A 21500-nucleotide genomic window follows, 5' to 3' on the forward strand; every position below is an offset into this window, starting at 1 on the left:
GTGCAGTGTTGGCTTTTCTGACCTGATCTGCCACAGCTTGGGACAGGCAGGTGTCCCAGTCATCCCTTTCTCTGCTGTAGCTTGTAATAGAGAGAAGTTAGAAGAGGTACCTCTAGGGTATGAGAAAAGGAACAGGGGGGGTCTTGGCACACCATGTTGTAGGAAAGAGGGATTATAACACTGGTATGAATAGAAAGCTGAAGTAATTTTTTTTTTTTAATTTATTTGTAGTGTTGAATAGGCATTTACCATTAAGTGGCTTTTTAAGAGGATTCTAAGCATAAGCTCTTTATTGAACAAGTGAACCACATCTCTGGGCAGCAATCCATTTCTTCTGGCTTTTATGAGATCTGTATGGAAACTGAAGAAGGAGGTTAGTTTTCAATACCAAAATCATTAGGTACATCATCCAGATTGAAAAGCTCAGGACATGTTGGAAGTATCATTAAACTAGGACAAGAAATAAAATGGGACACGTGGATGGAGATGTAAGAGTTATAGCAGCTTAATAATATAAGCTTTGACTTTAAACCAGATGTGTCTGCAAATCTCGGAGGTTTGGTATTCTTAGGTCACTAAAGGCTAACTCTGCCTGGATCTGTATAGATTATGTAAATTTTTGAAGTAATCCAGAAGATGAAAATCTGTCCCTATAATTCTCCTTTTAAGACTTCTTATTACAGTTGAGATTTATGTTGGTGCTCCCAACAGAGACATGACAATCTGTTGTAACTTCAGAGAGTCCTATAAAGGTGCTGGCATTTGAGAACAGGCTAGATAGTTCGGCCTCAAACTCATTTTTGTGTTCTGAAGTTAGATACTTTAACAAATAATAACCTTTTACAAGCTGCTTAAAGGCTTGGAATGCCTTGTGTTTATTAAAGGGCATTAAAAGCAAAATATTATCTTTGAGGGCCATCCATTATAAAAGTGTTTATCTGAAATGGCCTTAGGCAGCAAGGGAGCAGAATTGGGAGTAGAAAATAAAGTTACAGTGAAGGGAAGTCTCTGCTGTGTTTCTCTTGCTGCTTGTGCTGGTTGCAGCCTGATTGCCAAAGTTTTTTTACCATGATTCTTGGCCTCTTCCTGGCAGCAGGAGTGTGCAGCAGAGCCAGCCCTGCTTCAGACAGGCTTCTTCTTCTCACCCGGGTTTTCGTCAGCGAGGAAGGTTCTTGTTGGTGTGAGGGTAAGTAGCAGATCTTCGTCTGGAAGGGACAGATGGAGAATATCACCTGGCAGAGTTCCAGCTGTAATGGGAAGATGTTGAACTGTGATCTGTGTGTTGAGTTCATGTTCTTCATCCCTGATTAAAGTCTGCAGGGCAAGGACCACTCCTTGGGGAAATCATTTGTGTCTCCCCTGTAAAATGATGGTTGACTTCAACTCCCTACTGATCTGGATGTTTCTAAAGTTTCTTTTGAAGTGGGGCCAAGAGGTGATGCAGGGGCTTAAGAGCAGTGCAAGTTTTGTAGGGAGATTTCAAGCATTTTATTAGAGATACTGCTAGAGTCAGAGAAAATGAATAACCTGTAAAGCACAAACTTTGTTCAAGTCGTCATGCAGATGTGATTCCATAGCTCTGGTCATATCTGGGATTAACTTGGACTAGAGTTGAAGTAGAGTTGGTTTTGTGCCAGGACTGTTCAAGAATAAATCAGTAGTATTATTACAATGTCATAATTAATTTCTGAGTAGCATTAAGTAGGTGACAGTGAGGCAGAGTGTCACGAAGGGCTGTAAAAACACAACTGGCTGGGAGGTGATGTTTAGGACATGGTTATTTAGTGTCTCTTAAAAACAAGAATGAGAAAATTTAGGAAAAGGCAAGTTAGAAATGAACAAAAGAGCGTAGTTGGGCACTAAACAGGCTTCCCAGGGAATGGTCATGGCCCCAAGGCTGCCAGAGCTCCAGGAGTGCTAGGACAACATCTCAGGCATGGAGTGGGATTGTTGGGGTGTTTGTGCAGGGCCAGGGCTCCATGATTCTTGTGTCTCCCTTCCAACTCAGGAAATTTTGTGACTGCGATTCTTCAGACAGTGCAGTTACACTGCAAGTCCTCGCTCCGAGAGGTTTGGATGTTCAAGGTTTTGAACACCACCAGGTGGTGGTGCTTATGTCTCATTTGATATCTTTGGGATTTGCTTTGTTTATTTTTCAGTTTCCATTTCATTACTGACCACTTGAATTACATTGAGACAGAAAAACTGAACACAAGATCTAGGAAAACAATCCCTAACAACCCCCAACAGATACTGAAACCCCCAACAAATCCCACCCCTAACAAAGTGCTACTGAAAATTAAAGTTAATAGACAGCAAATAGCTTTTCTATCCAAAGATCTAGCCACTGCAGTCACTTGACTCTCAAAATCTTTACTTTTGCTGCTGTCACTGCTAACCTTTTGTTAGGTTAGCTTGGAAAACTGTAACTTTTCTTTTTAAGTCTGGATTTTGCTACAAGTGCTTGGGTGGCTTTTTTTGTCTCTTCTATTACAGGTTGTGCAACTTTTGTTGGTTTTTTGTGGTTGAAAAGAGAGGTAGGAAAGGCTGATTTTAAGTATTTGTCCCATAGAGAGAAATAGAACAAAGAGCCAAATGCTTAACTGCTTTGAAATGAAACATACTTATCACAAATGGCTCCTTATGTTACTGGAGAATAGGAAGAAGTGGTACTTGGGGATGCTTTTGGAAGATCTGCCCTATTCAGTGGAATCTAGAGCAGAAGGATGAGTAGAAATTATTGGTTACATCTAAAAGTAGAGTTTGTTTCTGTTTCACATTTAATTCTCTGTTACTGCTGAGAATATAAAATTTTAATCATGCTTCAGGCAGTCATAAAAGCTTCCCCCTTACTGCTTTGCTGCTCTTTCCAAGAAGATCTGTCCATAGAGGCCAAACTTGCAGAGTATTTCCTTAAGCCACTGTCTCCCTGGATCAGTCTGTTCTTCTGCTGCTTTGGTGATACAGATTCCATGTGTAATTGTGACTTCCTGCAACACTTTCAAAGAAACCCCTCAAATAAGTTATCCCATGACCTATTCATTGTATAATTTTGCTGACTTTGAATTTGCAGCTCAAGTGCAGAAGATTTTTTTTCTATGTCTCCAGACACTGGAGATATACTGGACACATATCCTTGGATATATTTTTTTAAATGCCTGTGAGTTCTGTGTGAGCATTCTTTCTGCAGGTGTCAGTCATTGTATTTCAGAAAGTGGCATTAATTGTGATAATGTAGCATAGAGCTCCTCTTTGTGAAATTCAAGTCTTTTTAACATCACCACCTTCAAAGACAATAAAAATTCCAGTCTACATTTATCTATTCCCATGTGAGGAGTTACTGCACTGTATATTGTATCATTCCATATGAAATTCTTCTGCTTAATAGTCTCATTTATACACAGTTGTCTGAGGTCAGTTTTCCATTTTGCAGTTGTCAAACAGCTGTCAAATTAAGAGACCAGATCCCAAAGTTCATTTACATTTTATGCCATTCTTTGGGTGCCTGTTTCATATCTTAATATAACTAATGATTTATCTACATATCTTTGTTTTCTCTCTGCACTTGCTCTTCACAGATGTTCACATCCTCTCTTTCTTCAAGAGCAGCCCTTAAAATAAAACTTGTGTAACATTTCATTTGGGGAGGCTTAGTTATACAGCAAAAGGAGGACAATTCTGTATCTTCAGTGTAGGCAATGAAAATGAAAACAGTTTAAATTCTGCCTCATATTATGATAATTTGAATTCTGAACTGAGAAATGGAACAATAAAAAGAAAGTTTTGAAATGTGCTGCTAGAAATTACAAAAGGGAAAATCTCTGTTTCATTCATTTATTGTTGGTTTTGGCTAATAATTAGCCCAGCTATCGATTTCCTCCTTTAACTTTAGATTTCTTGTTCTTCAGTGGGAAACCAAAGTAAAAAGGGCTTTGTTCGCAAATCATCTTTGTAGTAAAATGTACTCATTTTTCATCATGGGGAATATCAAAGGCTATCGCATGAGTGAGAACACAGAGACTGAATTGAATACTATTTGTGGTTTTGTGGTATGATGATTCTTACATTGGTGAGTTCCAAGCATAAATTTTTATGGTGAAGATTTAGAGGTTGTTTTCTTATTTATTTCCAGTGGTGTAATGATCAAAGGAATATCTCTATACATGCCACTGATGTCTTACTACAAAGTACTTAAATAGCCCGAGGTAGCCATCTACTTTATAAAAATTCCTTAAAGACAGGTAGGACCCTTGGGTGTTAAACGTATACTTTTGAGCTCGCTGTGTTGTCAGGGGAGGAAGGCAAGAGAGGTTGTAGTACGAGCCTCAGCATTTTTCCATAGCACTGAGATTTAAAGAGCTGTTTTAAAATGTTGCCTTAAATTATGGTCACTTGGGAAAGTTTGTCTGGGATATGCTGGGCTAGAGAATGTTCCTGTGCCATTTCAACATCATTCACTAACGTATTCAAGCAGTGTAACTTGATTAACTCTTTCCAGGTTTGGGGGGAAACATTCTGGTCCACACATATGTATTTGTAGCTGCTTTCCATTCTAGAAACAGACCGTTTCAAGGCTGTCGATCCTTCTTTGTGCCAGCCGCCTCAAGATGCTGTGCTTTGCTAAGGAAAGGGAAACAATATCCGCACTATTTGCTGCATTTCATAGGCAATTATTAGTCTTTTCAGTTGATGGGATCCGCATTGGGATTGTAATAAAACACAAGTCAATGTGAAATTGGATGCAGACTAGGAGAGAAGATAAAACCAAGTGAAAATTAATGACAGATGTAAAAGTTAGTGGTAATAACATAGTCATCTTCTTACAATCTTTTTCCAAACTATATTTTATTTCAGCAGATGTCACTTGAAATCTTCAGAGTAAATCATCTCTTTGATATTGATTATGATCTTCAATACTGAAAGTAGCTTAATTGTGATGGGTTCCGACTTATTTATGAGCAGGTTTTTACATTTGAGGGCAGCTGCTGAGTTGTTCTGAATGGCAGGATGCAGAGTGCTCCAGTGACCGTCTGTAAGTCTCTTTTAATGGCTTCAGGTACCACTAGTGTAAACTCCAGAGTCCGCAGAGCATCTCTGAAGCTGGGCATCTGTAATTGTCATAGCTGGGGTGTGGGGAGTGGTAGGGCTGATTTGCCTAATGTTCCCTAAGAAAAATTTGGGAAAGCTCAACTTTTTGGTACTTGTTCAGCACTAAGCATAAACAGCTCTTCTATAGGTAACTGCAGAAAGCCTTCCCTACTTGTTTTAAATCGTAAGCAAGCTTTGTTTTCTTAGTTTCTCACATAAGAAAGACCATCCTAGGGATGGTGAAGCCAAAGGCTGTCTGGTGCAAGGATTCTCTATTCAGCAGGATTCATGGATGACTCTCTGTCTCAGACCCATTGGGTCTTCTCATTAATCTCTTCCTGGCCCTGTTGCCTGTTGGCAACACTGGAAGGAGGATTCTGGGCATAGGAGCTCCTAGAAGCTGAGAATTTCTTCTTGTCCTCCACGAAACATAACTGGGCAGCTCCCACCCGCTCCCTGGGTGCCTGCAGGGATAGTGGGAATTCTTGAGGAGTGAGAGCCTAGGAAAGTCTGGTTGGTGTCTCCAGATCTTCCCTGCTTCTGCACTGTTGAGGTTCCTCCTCCTTTTCATTGTCCCTTGAGCTTACCCTGCAACACTTGTTTGGAGTTGAGATGGAAAAGGGTATTTTTCTTTAGAAGGTGAAATTCCATAACAAAATTGTATGGTAGTAGATACTTAAGATGTGTACAGACATGAGGGGAGAAGTCTCCAGAAGGCTTTCCAGCAGGTCTTTTGTCAGAGACAGCGGTGGTGTCTGTATCTGTGCAAACTTCCCTCCATGGATTTGTCCAGTTCCCCTGTTTAGCACTGCGAGGGGCAATGTCCACTCACGTCCCAGTTGGTTCTCCATGCCTTTTATGATTTTGTGGACATCTCTTGTATTCTTCCTCTCTTGTCCTTTTCCAGGCTGAGGAAAGCTGCTCTCTCTTGGTTCTCCTATATGGAGCTGTTCTGTACCTGTGCTTGTCTTCCTCTTTGCTTGGTTTATGAGCTTCTCTTTGGGAAAGGTGGACCCAACCTGCATTCCCAGAGGGTGGAGGCTCAGATACAGGATGGTGCAGGAGGGGAAAATAGCATATCCATTGGTGACCTCGTTGACAGAGCAAAAAAGTGTAAACATCAAAAAAGCTTAGGCATGTTAGATAGATTGGCTCTATTTGTTATGGTTAATTACTGAAATTAAAGGTATTAGAAAGGCAGGAACATTTTTCTCTCATGATTCATTTGGTTTGGCCCTGAAAATCCATGCTACAAACTGGATGCTGATAAATTATTTTTGCACAGATCAAAAAATTAACAGTATATTAAAAGGTATAAATTAGAGTGTTCAAATGTTATTTTTATGGCATATTAGGTTGAATTATTTTAATGTAAATGGTTTATGTCAAGGAAACTGTGAAATTGATAAATAAATCTACTCTGTTCAAGTGCCAAACATGTGAAATGTAATCTTCTTGAGTCTTACATCCCCAGGCCCACATCCTTGTGTTTGGAGTAGGATGTAGGTGCTACTAATGTGTGCAACAGGTGCATGTAATTTAGCTGTGGAACTAGTCAAAATACCTTTAGTCAGTTAATGTTAAGTCAAACCATATGTGTCCAGGCTGTTTTTCTCATGTTCTCCCGTCAGTGCTTTTGTGGCTCAGCGTCCTGCATCATCCAGCAGTAGGATGGAGGAATGACCTGGTTGCTGAAATTTTAATCTTTGTGCTCCAAAGTAACAGCTGTAGGTTCTAGAAGTACACAGTGATCTGTTTCAACTTTTTTGCTTTTATGTAGGCACTAGTTTGGGAAACTGCAGGGTTGTGAGTGATGCCCTGAGGAGCACAAAGACCAGCGTGTTTCTGGGACTGGGGAGCTGTTAAAGATGTTTCAGCAGCAGTCTGTGTGAGAAAAGTAGCTGAGACTTGAATGTGGAGAGAACAGGATGTTCGTATGGTCAGTCGCTTTCAACACCAAGTTTCTGGAGTATTTTAAAACAGATGCAGTGAAAACAAAGCATAAATATCATGGAAGATGGAACCACTCACCAAACAGGCTTTTCCTGCAGTGGAACAGCTTAGCAACCAGAAAAGAGCTTCAGTGCTTATCCGAGGCATGGATATGTTTTTATGCATGTAAAAGGCAAGTTGCTTTCTCAGTGTGGAATATTATTTTTGCCAAAGACCATTTCAACTGGGACAGAAACAGATTTGCTGCTGGACTGGGGTAGTGTGACCATCTGACAGCACTGAGAAGTAAGTGCGTCTAGTTTGTCCTTTTTGCAGTTGATGCATTTCTGCTTGAAATTATTTGCAAGGATTTAATTTTTCAGGCAGTGTATTTGGTGTGTGTATTCCCTGTTACCTGGTGCTACTGGAAGAGAGGTGTTCAATGGAATTGTCTTTCTGGGTGGTCCTTCCAAAGCCGTAATCAACGTATGCGCGACGGGTCTTGTCAGTGTGGGACTCAGCGCCACAGATTTGTCATGTAAGATAGCACCAGCCAGAGCATGTGGCCAAGGAGCTGTTCAAGGATCCTGTCTATAATTAATAAAACTAACTTTTGAAGTGACCTTTTTCTTTCATTTTATTAAAACAATTGGGAACATCAAGTTTTCCCTTTAAAGTTGAATTTCATCAGCTGTGCTAGTGGCCTTTATTTCTGTGGATCACAGATTCAGAAAAATCATATGATAAATTTACTCCTGAGATGTTTGTAGAATTTTTTTTCTGGAAAACTAACCTTAATTAACATTTAGCTTCATCTTTAGAGTCCCTCAGCAACTAGGTGCAAGCAAATGCGCACAAATAAAATGTTCCTTTTACAGGTATTTAAAATAGCCATGGTAGTAAGTACAGCATTAAACACAAAAATACTGTCAAAAATTTTTAAAGGCCATTTTTATACTATTTTTAATCCTTTTGCTTACAGGAAGTATTTTCAAGTCATTAATTTAATTACTTCCTCTTTTTTTCTGTTAATACAGTCTAAAAAGCAAATGTTGGTTACTGTTATTAAACTATTTTCAGAAAACTAACTTGGGAAGCTTGAGAAAATATATAAGATGGCATACTTAGGCAGGATCAGAGAGACACAAAATCATAAAATAATTTTGATTAAACAACTACCGGAAAATAGCTTTTGTTGCTGGTTATAGTAAAGAAAAAACAAGCCAACCCAGGAGAAAACAAGGCTGAACTGTACTACAGGGTGTGTGTGCAAGGATATTGGCATTTCTTTTATGCCCCTAGTGAAAAGATTTCATCTTCATTCTCTGCCCTCTGAGAAGACTTCAGCTCTAATGTTCTGGGTAGCAGAAGACATCTGCACTACTTTCAGCTTTTAAAGCATGCTCAGCACTTAAGTTGGGTAGACAGCAGCACTAATCACATTAAGCGCCGTCTCCGAAGGCCGGGCGAATGCAGAATTAATGCATTGTTTTAGGGTGTGGGGCTGGGGCGCAGGGCAGAGTGTGCAGCTCCCTGCCAGCGCCGGCCCAGCCCGGAGCTCCCTAAATCTTGTTGGTTACACCTCGAGCAGGAGCCAAGCCGTCAAGGAGCCCCCATTCAAGTGTTTGCCACACTGGGCTCTGGGGTAGTAAATGCTAATTTGATGTCAATTAGAAAAATGCCAGTGACCAGTGACGGGGGACACTGCGCTTAATCAGAGGTCCTTCTGTTAATTCCTGGGTAGGTGGGTTTATTCCCACTCCCTGTATTTTGTGCATCTCTCACCACTTTGCTTTTTCAGTTTTAAGCAACATCAGTACATTTTGTTATTTCATCTCTGTTGTAGACATTACTCCAGGTTTACTTTAAGCAGTATGTCCTTTAGTCTCCTAATGTAGTAGATGGTTGTACGCCCTCTGTTTAACCATTAAATGGCAGTATAACCCTTGTATCTGAGGGTTGTTTATGGTTGTTTTTTGAAGTCAATTACAGGATTGAATGTTAAAAAATGTGTGGCAGACTGTGATACATGAACGTGTGGGTACTTTGCTGATAAATTTACTCCAGAGTGAATCCTGGTTTGGCCTTTTATCCCCACCTTAACTTTCAAAAAGTTTAAAATGTATGTTGCAGATACATGGTTGCAGTCTGGTGTTTTTGATTTTTTTTTTTTTTTTTAAACATTTCTGTGACAACATTGTTTCTCCAAGTTAGCCAAGTGTTAACCTCAAAAATATTAGTTTTATGGGCAGTGTTGCCCTCATAAAAAAGAAATGAATGGTTAACACTTTAAAGAAAGTCTGCAGAGGAAAAGGAGTTTGAAATAACATTCAGCTCTGGATTTCTTGACTAATTTAAACTACCGTTATATTTTTGGTTAAAGGTTAATGTTCCTTTAATTGGCCTTTTAATCGGACATCTGTGTTTGGCTGGGGGGGGGGGGGGGGGGGAAATCACATTGAACGTGCCCTTACCGTTCCCATTTCTCCCTAGAAATCTCGAGGGATTCTCCAGCCTTTCTGAAGAGTGCTAACAGAACTAATTGCCTCCATGCCTGGAACAGTTTCTGCCAACAAATAGGATAATATTTTAGAAACTAGAAAAATTCTAGCATTGACTAGAATTTGAATAGCATATGTCTGAGCTTTCAGATGCTCTTTGGAATGATTTGGAGAAGGGGAATATAAAAGAAACTACTTTTAGTTAGCAAAATAAAATTTTAATAAAAAGTAACCTATGTATTTGATTGTATCATATGAAAGGTCTGAGAATTATTTTTTTTTATGTTTGAAGTTTATTTATGCCTTGTGTAGTTCTCTATTCTCTTGCTCAGAGTAGTGTTAGTTTATTGTATTTGCATTTACTTTAGTCAAAGTCTGTTTGGACAGAAATCAGTGGAAGATTTATGCTGCATTTAACAGGCATAGGATTGATCCTACAGAGCTAAATAGGAATATTGTTATGTGCCGCTTGAAAACAGGAGGGCAGTGAACCTCAAAAGGAGACATCTCATAGTGAAAGCATATTTAATTCATCCACCCATTGGCATCACTGCAAACACGGGAATGGCTTTGATTTTGTAATTGGAGTAATCAAAAGTGCTAGGAGACAGTCAACTTAATTTAATTTTTTTTATTTTATGTAGATCTCTGAATACTGATGTGCTTGGTGTGTAGCCAATTTCAGTTTCCTATTGAGAAGTATGTACTGTATTTTTCATTTGATTGTGTAGGCCTTTCTTTCGTTAATAGAGGACAGAGAAAGTTGGAAAAGAAATGATACATGTTAGCAGGGAGTCTCAGTAATTTTGTAATGCCTGAAATAACTTCTAACTGACTTAATGCTATTTATCTGTCCAGAATAATAATCTCTCTGTAGCATAATTAAAATGTGAATTAAATCATTGCTTGTCCAAAAAGATGGAAAACTTGTGAAAACTCTCTGGTAATTGCTAGAACTAGAGCTTTTAATTATAAAAAAATACTTTGGGGTGCCTGTATTTTTATGCCTGGTAAACACCAAGTACTTTTTGGTTTTGAAAACCTGAATGGTTCTGCTTTGTCTCACAGATTTATGATTTGCATTATGCCTATGCTCTGCATTTCTTATCGGAATAATGATTTGTTTATTCTAGTGAATATGGGGGCCTGGAAAATAAAAAGTTATCGTCAGTGTTATAAATAGTAATAGGGAGAAAGATGCAAATCAAAGACCTGGTCCAAAGCTCTTAAAATTTTCCTCTACACTACCATGGACAAATACAGCTCTATGTGAGTATTTTTTGCCCCCACTGAAAAATCTGCTTTGTGCCATGTGGGGCTGTGATTTCATACTACATGTTTTTTCTGTCCATGGCACCACGTACCTGACAGTGGCTGAAAGTCCTGTTCTGGGTTAGTTTATTACCAATTCACTACTGTGTAGTGTCTGATTTTTCTCCAGTGCCAGAACAGCCTCCAGGAAGCCACATTAAAGTTCAGTTCCTCTTCCCACGAGTGTTCTTAATACATTCCTAAGTCACATTTCTAATAGTGGTCTAAAGCTCCGGCGCTGTGTGTGGTTTTGGAATTACAGCAGCAAACCACAAAGACAAAAAGCTCCCAGCCCAGATCCTGCCGTTCCTGGATGTAAAGCTGACTGGCTTCCCTCCTTTTCTGTAGCGGAGAACTTTAAAAAGATTCTGTCAAAATAATTTAGGATCGTAGTCTAGATTGTGGAGTGCGGTGGAGGAAGAAGTGATTTCCTGAATAGTTTGGAAAACTTGGTTAAATAACTGCTGTAAGTCACTGGGGTGTGTTGTCCTCTATTACCTGCGCTGTAAGTGTGCAGAGGTTTGTGGAGGTGCCCACACAGCTGTTGCTGTCTGGAGCTGGTGGGGTGCATGTTGTGCTTGCACAAGCTGGATCCAGGCTAGAGCTTACTTCAAACTGAGAGAACTGCCCTGGATCCAAAATCCAGGGATTTTGGAGAAAAGTCAGGGCTTCTAGCAGTGTTTTCCCTATTTGTGTTAAAATACTCATACACATTCTACACACACTGCCAGAAACACTCTGTTGAGTATTTAATGTCTGGGGTTTCTCAGTATATTTTAAAACTTAAAGTACATTTCAAGATTATTTTTTTTGAAATTAACACTTGCTCCTTCTGGGAAAGTGTGCATCTACTGCTTAAACTTCATCCTGTACTGCTAGAAAGCCTCTGCTGGAAAAGGTAGCATAACTTTATTATTTCAGCAGTAAGAAGTAGTTGTTACCTGATCAGGAGAACTTGGCATGTAGGATACTACACATTTAGAAAACTTATGAAGATTTTTTTTTTTTTAAGTCTTAAAGTTATTTTTATTAACAAATTCATCTTAGAAGTGAGTTTTTTTCATGTATATAGTGGCTTGTTAGAACTATGACAGAGCTGTACTTAGCAGATGAAATTTGTTTATTCTTGCTGTAGTACCTCAAGCTGGCACTGCTGTGATCCCCACGGAGCCCACATTGAGGGGAAAGCTGCAGTATCCAATCCTGGGAATTTGTCCTCTCCCATCCCGGATATCTCTTGCTGAGCTTGCAGCAGGGCAGACACCAGTATCAGGATAGGTTCAGGGATATTTTGCTCTAGCAATGTGAGATCTTGAATCCATTCCTATGTATTTTTTCTTTAGCAGCCCCTTTGCCTTTTGTGGTGACACTGACAACTGTGCAAACCAGCCTCTCTCATGTGCACTTTGATACCATTCACCGATTTAAATCTGAGTGAGCACTGGAGGAAGAAAATCATGAGCTGCCTGGGTTAGAATACCAAAGCTGTTGCTCTACAGGGTGATGATGCCTGTGTCCTACACCTCCGGTGTTGTGGCAGGGCTGGGGGCCTGGGCACAGGGAACGAGTGCCAGGGAACGTGAGCGAGACACGCTGCTCTGGGCAATTATCCTGCTGTTGGGTGGTGTCAGCTTTTAATTCAAGTTAACAGGGTTCTTGCATGACAGTTGCAAAGTTATATTTAGACCACACTGGTGTATATTGCTTACAGGACTTCATTTTTCTATTTTAATTTATAGAAGTTCTCATCTTCACATATGGTAACATTTTCTCATTTTCCAGTAATATAGCCGTTTTGACTGTTACATTATACAGGGTATTATGGATTATGTACTTTTAGTTGATACCTTTCGTAAGAGCCAGGATTTCTGCACTGACTCTGACTGCTTTGAATGGTTAATTTGTGTGTGTTTTTAAGATTACAGCAAACCCTTAAATCATAGGTAGCTCCATACAGAATGAAGTGCTCAGCTTAAATTAACCATGTTAATTATCAGCTTCAGAAGAGAAAGTTCTTTGGTCTTAGCTCTGACTTCTTTTATGAAGTTCCTTTTCTTATGTGAGAGATAGTATTTTAATGGATAAAAGATGCAACAAAGTATTTACCATTCAGGCTTCTGTGGTTTTGCTTCACTGGCTGCTCGCTGAAACAGGACTGAATTTTAGATGAGAGCTGGGTACTCACCCATATTTCTTTACAACAGCCTTGGTGTAGGATTAAAAACAGACCACCTTTTTTATATCATTATATCAGCTCAGTTTATTAAATCCTTATGAGTTTTAATTTACAAATATTTAGGAATTCAGTCATTTAATCACAGAGGATGAAAGGAGAAATTCTGAAAATGGTTTAAAGGAGATTTTAAGGAAGCAGGATGTGTCTGTGTAAATACTTGGGTGTATGTCATAGGAGATCCATATGTGTGGGATACAGGACAAGGTTTCCCTTTGGCTTCAGGTGAACACACATTCACCTGCCTACTGAAGGACCAGAATGTTGTTCATCTTCTTTCTTTCATATCAACTCTTCTAAGGGATTGTCTGGACTGGGAAACTGGATCCCAGCTGGAAAATGTTCTAGATTTTAGGGGTGCCCAGGCAGAGTCACTCATGATTGACCCCTGGAAGGACAGTGGTGGCAGGAGTTGAGGTCCTTCAGCGTGTCTTCCCTGGAGCCTGTCCCAACTTCTCATGTGTTGTGCCAACATAAACTTTCCCCACCTATTTTACAAAGGGAGAATATTAAGTAACTTGGGGTTCATTGCAAACTTTTCAAAACAACCTTGAAGTTTCATGGGTGTGGTTCAACACTGAGGTCCAGTGACAGTTTTGGTCCAGTGACAATTTTGAAATTAATCCTTTAGAAAACTTCTTCATTTTAAGTAACTTCTACCGAATTTTTGCTCTTTCCCTTAAATCTCTTTCACATCCTGGCTTGATGTCTCTGGCTTGTGGACAGTGAAACCTCCACCTCTGCTTTGTGTAATTTCTAGTGAGAAAATGAATCTACTTATGGAAGAACTCTGCAGAGAGAAGGTGTAGGGATTGGTGAAGTTAATGTTTATTTAGTTTTTGCACTTTAATAATTGCTTTAAAAATGAATTTGCTGCAGATTTTAAAGAACTTTATAAACTAAGCTCACATCTTCTTGGCAAGGAGGCAGTTATCTGGATTGTGTTGCTCATCACAGAGTGGGTTTTTTCCTTGGTGTTTTTTTTTCTCATTTGGGAAGAATTATTTGTTAAGCATGAAATTTCATTTAAGCTGAGAAATGTTTCTTAGAATTAGCTTAAAAATGTGTGAATATGTTAGTGTTTTTTAAAGGATGGCATTATAGCATTTTTAGTTAATGTAAAAGATGCATCCTATAACTCAGAATGCTGTATGGAGACTTCAGGTTCTGACATCTGTAAAATATACAGAAATGGCATTTAATCAACCTCAGCTCTATTCTGTATGAACATCTCTCTGGAAAATGGGTTTTGTTCTTCTGCAGCCATAGGCTGGGAGGTGTTGTTGTTTATGCAATCTCCTGCTAGAAGTTTATAAGAAGTAAGATTTAAGCATGAAGGGGCTTGCTTGGAGCAGTCCTATGGTGAGCAACCACAGGTCTTGTATTTCCCCTTGATTAAGCAGTGTCAAGATCAGTTAAGCAGAACGACTTCTGAATTTTCAGAGTGCTGACCTAGCATTGGATGCCTAACTTCCACACCTCCACCAGACAGGAGCCTTTTTCATACTTGGTCTGTAGTCCATTGAAAATTGGGGATGGAAATCCTGCTGGGCTTCAGGGAGCTTGGAGAGCATGTCCTTTGTCATGTCCCATCGTGTGTGTGCAGGGAAGTGTGAGCTGAAGGTTTCTGAGAGGGAGTGGTGTTGAAAAAGTGTTTCTTGGCTGTCCAGCAATGGAGATGAAAAGCCAGTTCCTCTCCCAGACATAGTTTCCAAGCACAGTGGGGCTCTGCAGGGAGCCTGGGTTTGGTTTCTATGTGCCACAGGTGCATTCAGCCCTGGAAAAGGAATGCGGCTGCACCCAGGATGGCATCAAGTTTGAGGAACCTCTTGGTGCTGTACCTAGGGATGAGTTTAAAAAATTCGACAAGCTTAAAGCTCTGAAAACCAGCTCTGAATATAATCACCTGCGGCTTAAGAATGGAAAAGTATGTTCTCAGTGGCAATTTGATGGCTAAAGTAATTTTGCATCCCTGGGGCGTAAAAGGTGCAGTGCTGAGGGACCTGTGCTGCTTTTTTATCATTCAGGAGGAAAAGATGTGTCTAAAATCCAGATAATCATGTTCATAGCTACTAGCATTTCATAATTTAAAAGTTTAACCCTATAGCTGTGACCTGGGTAAAAGAGTTTCAGTCACAGAGCTGCTGTGGCAGCCCTGGTTTGTCAGCCCAGATGTGTTTGTCACACCTGGAATAACGCACAGCCATGCATGAGCTTCTCTGCAGTTTTAGGTACAAGTATTTTAATCACAGCTAATATGCTATTGTGCTTCAATTACTCTCCTTGGAAGCTTTTGTTACTGCTCTGGAGTAATAAGGAATTTTCAACTCCATTCCTGAAGTAATGCATTTATGACATTAGGTGGAGGCATTTGAGTAATGCAGCTATTCAACAATATGTTTTAATCACCGAAATCTCAATTTTTGCAATCAATCCTCTTATCCTTGCTTTCTGTTGGATTGATGTAGCTGTTACTTTGGGTACTGGAAGCAGAGGAGTTATCTTTTGGGTAGACAAGTGATTGATTTTAGGCATTAGACATTCAGAGCGAAGTTATAAATATTTACCTCTTCCTACTTCTACTTCGAAGTGAACTAGACGCTTTCCCAAACAGGTTAGTTGCCTCAAAAAGCTACTAAAACCATCTTTATACTTTCTTTGCCATAATATTTTTGAAGCAGGGTGGCTGGGCAGTTAGCTGTTTGGAGTAACTTTTCCTGTTCACCATATGTGCATAGCTCTCATTATACTCCTAGGAGAACTGCATGTGCATTGAGGAGAAAAATAGGTCCCGGGTGTCAGCGCTGTCAGGAATTTTTTCTTCCACTACATTGCTTTGCTTTCTTTCTACCTACAGGAACTTTGCAGCTTTTGCACCTTGTTATCTGCTGCCAGTCAAATGTCACATTTTCTAATTTCTTATTCTGAGCTACCATGGTGCTATGAAGGTTTCAGGAGGATTTCTCAACCATGTGTATGTTGCTCTGAAAATCCTGCACCACAACACAGAATTTCAGCTGTAATAGGAGAGAGATAAGTCAGAAACACAGGAAATACAACATTATAATTTGGTCTTTCCTATTCTGATATGACATACCTTTCTGATGCCCGCCTGACACCAAATGTGAGCAGCAGAGCTTCGTTTCCTCTCCTCTTTGTTTAAAAATGTGACACATAAAAATCTAAGCTATAAATAAAAATCATCTCTCCTACAATGTTTTAAGAGCTATTTTAAACACTCATATAAATAAAAACCAATCTGGTGTTTATTTAGCATCTTTGCCCTCGTAAGAACATTGGGGTCTTTTCAGAGAATCGTGCATTTGTGGAGGCAAGCAGAGATAAGTTTCAGAAAAATATTTGGCTCGGTGAGGTTCAAGATTCAGTAGGAAAAATGAAGCTTGACAGAAGAGGAGAAATATGTTTCTGTGACTGGAGGTTCAGTAAGAGCATTTTGTAATGCACCAAATTCTAAATATTTTTTTCAATAGATCTGGATTCATTTTTTTAAGGAAATGTGAGTTGTGGAAATCAGAGCTTTCCTTCTGTTGTCACTTTGCTCCATTCTGCTTAAAAAGATTGTTAATATGTCCGACACAACTTTCATATTATTCTCTCTTGCTTTCTTTGTTTCTTCTTGCTTTTCTTTGAGAAAGGTGAAATATGATTGGTTAATAAAATATATAATATTGATAACTGTTCACATTGCCTAGGAGAGTTCAATAACTTTGGTGGTTGTGCTGTTCGCTCTGGTGACCTTGGTCGACAAAAATGCAGTGGTTACTTTTAAAATATCTTTATCTGGTTTTGCTGATTTGACTTTGGATTTTTGGGACTTAGGTGATGGACATGAAAGGTTTTTCTTTCTTTCTTTCTTTCACCAGTAGCTGTGATTGCCTTTGGAGACATGAAACCACCATATCTTCAGTTAAATGCACTATGTGGCTTGTAAAAGAATTCCTCTCATTTGGAAATGGAGAAAAAAATCAGTTCTTAGTGGTTATCCAGGGCTTGGACTCAATTAGGGATGGGGCATAAGGTGTTGTTTATTAAATGCTTACTGAGTTTTGAGCTTTGCATTAGTATGACTTAATCCTGCTTTTTGTCTGATTTAACTCTAAGCTTTTACACTGACCGTTTAGCTTCCAAATCAGTTCTAAAATGTGGCTATAGTTTTATTGGGGAGAGAAGTGCAGGTCCTGCTTTTCATGGCAAGATTGTCTAGACCTGCCCTATGTGTGTGTTTCTGGCAGTACTGGTGCCCATTTCTAGCAATAGACACCTAAATGAGCAGTGTAAATTTAACTTCTGGATTTCTGCAAGGAATCAATGGTAGCACAGCTTTGTGTTGTATAAAGTATTCCTGGGGAAGCTGAGGTTCCTTGGGTAGTAATCAGGGTAAGGAGCACCATTCTGCATGGTGAGATAGCTGCAGGCAATTGAGCTAACAGAAAAATCAATACAATTTCTGGCCCCTAATGATGGTTTGCAAAGATGAGAGGTGCCCCCCTGTGCAATTGTGCTAATTGCTGCAGAGAGAGTCTGCATTAATGTTCTGCAAGTAAGCGGTATTGAGGGGGGAGTAAATCTGACAGGAGGTTTTATGGAAATACAGCAATTTCATACATACAAAATGTTGGGATTTTTTTGTGTGTGTGATAGTGTTGTAAGACTATATTTTCAGTGCTGAGGATTTGTCAGGCAGGTCATGGCAGAGGGTAACCCTGCCTGCAGAGAACAGCTCTGTATGCTCATCCCTGAGTGCTTGCAGGATAGAGTGCCACAAAGGTAATATCTTAAAGCCACTGTCAGATCCCACCAAGTTTTGGTGGTTTTATTTAGAAGTTAAATATGTGTGTTACTCACACATCCTCTTACATGTGAGATTTCCTTTAGGTTTTACTACCCATTGTTTATTCCGATGTTTTGCAAACACCTAGAAAACACAAATACGTCTTTTCATGTTTGATTCCCAAAAGTTTGCATAAGAAACTAGATAATGAATAAAACGGCTTAAGCTACCTTCCCAGTCTGACTAATATAAGATGATTTCTATTGGTTTTCACTAATACAAAACTTGAAAATTGTAGGTTCTGTATCTCAGGGTAAAAAAGCCGATAGTGTAACTTCAGCAGAACCTTTCCTGTCATCTGTTTTTCTACTTCTCTCTTTTCTATCAAGGCATGGCTTAAGAAATTCCAGGAAGAAAGCACGGATGTGAGGTATAAAAATGTTTGCTACATCAGTGATATCTGTAAAATTTATAATCTTGAAAAATCAATGACATTCAACCCAGAAATATTAGCAGATTACAAGCTAAATGAATTTACTGAGCGGAAGGAAGCGTACTACTACTGTCTCTTCTAGGCAGTGATTGAAAACTGTGAGCAAAGTTTTATTTTAAGGCTTGGGTTCTTAGAGTGTACAAAGCTCTTGAAATCAAGAGTTTTTGTTGCCTGCAGTTGAATCACCTGTCATGCAGCATTAGATGAGTTAAATTGATAGCCAAAATCCTATATTGTGGTGTAATTTAATTAGAATTGTAAATAATTTGGTCAAAATTATAATTCATTATCAGTTCATTAGTGTATGTGCTTGTATGAAAAATGTCTTTAGTTAAAGTTTTTTTAAATAAACCAAAACCTTTTTGTTGAGCAAGAGCTCTGGGAATTCCATTAGCTAACAGGAGAATCTTGTTCTATCTTCTCTGTCAGCAACTTGCAGCGTTTCTCAAAAATATGTGAAAAGCTACTGTTCCTATTAACATCTGCCACTTAATGTTTCTCATGCTCTGCTGTGTTATAAATAATTTATTATATTTGTGTATTTTTATTTCACTGTATTGATTGTATGCAGGGGATTATACTGTGAAGTTGCTATGTGGTGCAGTAGTGGAGGGGGTTTGGATTTCTAGGATTTGTAATAGTATTGTAGGGCATAAATCCCAATCCAAGTGGAGTCCAGAGTGATCTTTTAATTTACTTTTGAACTGATATTTTAATTGCCTCCTGTTAGCTTTGAATCATTTTATAAAAGATCATATATTATTGATAACTCTTGGTTCTACATAATTTCATTGTCGGTCTGTAACTATTTGCAGTTTTCTACAAGAAAGAATTGCTTCATGTGTAAGCTGCTGTGGTTCTCCCATATTATTTCTTGCAATGGCCAGTTTTTTCTTTGGGGTGTGCCATGTTGAACATAACTCCTTTTTAGGTTGAAACCAAGGTTTAAAACTATTGCAGTACCTATGACTGAAAAATTTCATTCATCCTTTCCCCTCTCCTCATAAAACTATTTAAGAAACCACAAAGACTTGGCCAAGAACTTTAAAATGACAAAATTGATTGCACGATTAGTGAATTTATAGAAATCTACATGTTGATTTTTAATACTCCTCAATTAGATCCATCTCCTTGTATTTACAAAGAGAAATCTCCTTCCTCACCAAAGCCTTGGCTGTAAATCACTTTCCATCTGTGTGGCCAACACTTGATTGCACATGCCATCACTGGGAAGATTTCAGCACTGTTCTTCATTATTTAATGATTGAAATACTTTTTTTACCTGCTCCCAAGGGCCAGAGGATTTATAATCTTTCGGGGACCTCTGGAACGACAATATTTCCTTTCACAGTTCCTCCTACTCTGATTGAGAATGGTACTTGCAGGGTAACTCATAGCATTTCTTCCTCCTCCTCCTACACTTTCCTGAAGCCATCAGATTTGTTTGTTTGCTCTTATGTGCTCTTGCAAGGCACTCTACAGCTCTGGTTTCTTGACTGACCAGATTTCACATACTTCCAGTTTGAGGGAAATGCCAGCATGGATTGGGTTTAGAGACAGTGCTCCCTCTTTATCCTAAAACCTTTGTTTCCTGTGCTACCTTCTATTGGAGTGGAATGGAATGTGCAAAGTATCCTTGAATAATGTCATGGAGTAAATCAAAAGTCACTAGCAAATTGTCCTTATATGTGTGATCCTTTAGTATCTTGTATGTGATACTGGAAATTTTATGAGTCTTTCTTCACTGCAGTTGAAAATTGTGAATCTGACGAGCACAATAATAATTGTGTTTTATGATTGTCTTTAATGAAATACCTACACAGCTTTGCATTAAGTAATCTTCAGCACTTGAATCAAATAATGCTTTTCACTCACTACAGTACCTGCGAATAATATACTAAAAATATTTGTAGCAGCTTCTGGTCACAATCATCAAATATTTTAGCAATCCTCTGAGGATTCCTGTTCCTTAACATTGTGTGCTCTTTGCATTTTTCTAAAGTCTTTCAAAATGACAATGAGAAAAAAGAAAATGGAGAAAATATGAAGAAAAGTAATATAAAGTATTGTGTTCAACTTGGAGATTATTTCTGGGAATGAAGCATCACCTCTTGGAAAACTTCATGAGATCAATGAAATTATGCAGAGTTGAACATCTTAGGTGAAGCATTTTAGGAAAATAAGTGCCAAAGAAATCCTTGTTTTAGCTGAACAACCAATGAGATGTCCTTTAAAAACATCTATAATCGTCATCTCAATGGTTGAACACCAAAATATGTTATCCGTAAGCTGAGATTGTTTTGAATGCACAGGAGTGGATTTAAGAGTGTGTGGTACTTGATTTCAGGATATGGGAAATCATGTGTCTGTAATAAGGAAAAAAAATCAACATCATGTTTTGTATATCATAAACATATCATGTTTTCTTGAAGGAATGAGCTTTCACAAAAAGGCATTGTGAATTCAATCTCTTTTTCCTTCTGCATCATCAAGAAACATTATTGTTAGAATCCTTAATCTTGTATATTTGTCTAGTGCTGTTTTACTCTTCTTTTTAGTTCACTTTTCAACTTGAGTGGTAGTGCACATACATTTCATTCATTTTTAGTATTTTATCACTCTCAAAATCTGTTCTGTTCTCCTTCCTTCCACATTGTGACACTGATCCAACCTCAGCCTCAGTCTTCTGGGTTTTTTAATTTGATTTGGATTTGAAAAACTGGAGTTCTAAATATTATTTTGGGTAACTGGATGTCATAAAAAGCGTAACTTATTAAGCACTTCCCTTCCTTAAATTTTTACACTAATATATAGGATTTAATGTGTTTTTTCCTGTGTATTTTTTCCACTATTTACAAATTTAAGCTTTAGTATATGGTACAGATTCCATTTCCTCATAACTTTTATGGATTTAATTATATTTGGGCTTAATTTGGTTTAAAAAACCCTGGTTTCCTCACTTGTGGAAACAGAGGATAAACAATTTTTTGCAGTTTCTGCTCCTTGTCTAAACTATCATGGTACACAAGGAGACTTCCTAAAATCCCACTGAACCTTTAACCTGGTGCTTTTGAGTGTCTTCGTCGTAGCAGAGGATAGGGGCAGAGACGCGGCAGTGGGTAACCAGAGCACGAGGTGCATGTGGCTAAG

At 38.7% G+C, this 21500-nt stretch overlaps 1 protein-coding gene across 3 annotated transcripts in view; it reads left to right on the forward strand.

The window, feature by feature from the left end:
• LOC132336796 (protoheme IX farnesyltransferase, mitochondrial) overlaps window positions 1-21500 on the forward strand; it is a 92367-nt gene that overhangs the window by 17604 nt on the left and 53263 nt on the right. Inside the window, exon 5 of one of the 3 annotated variants that reach the window (XM_059864667.1) lies at window positions 1097-1186. The exons of the other annotated variants lie outside the window; for them this stretch is intronic. Within the exon in view, the coding sequence (XP_059720650.1) occupies window positions 1097-1186 (90 nt within the window). The remainder of the gene's footprint in view (window positions 1-1096; window positions 1187-21500) is intronic. 3 annotated transcript variants of the gene reach the window in all.

Source organism: Haemorhous mexicanus, chromosome 20 (assembly GCF_027477595.1).
Source record: "Haemorhous mexicanus isolate bHaeMex1 chromosome 20, bHaeMex1.pri, whole genome shotgun sequence".
Taxonomy (NCBI): Eukaryota; Metazoa; Chordata; class Aves; order Passeriformes; family Fringillidae; genus Haemorhous; species Haemorhous mexicanus.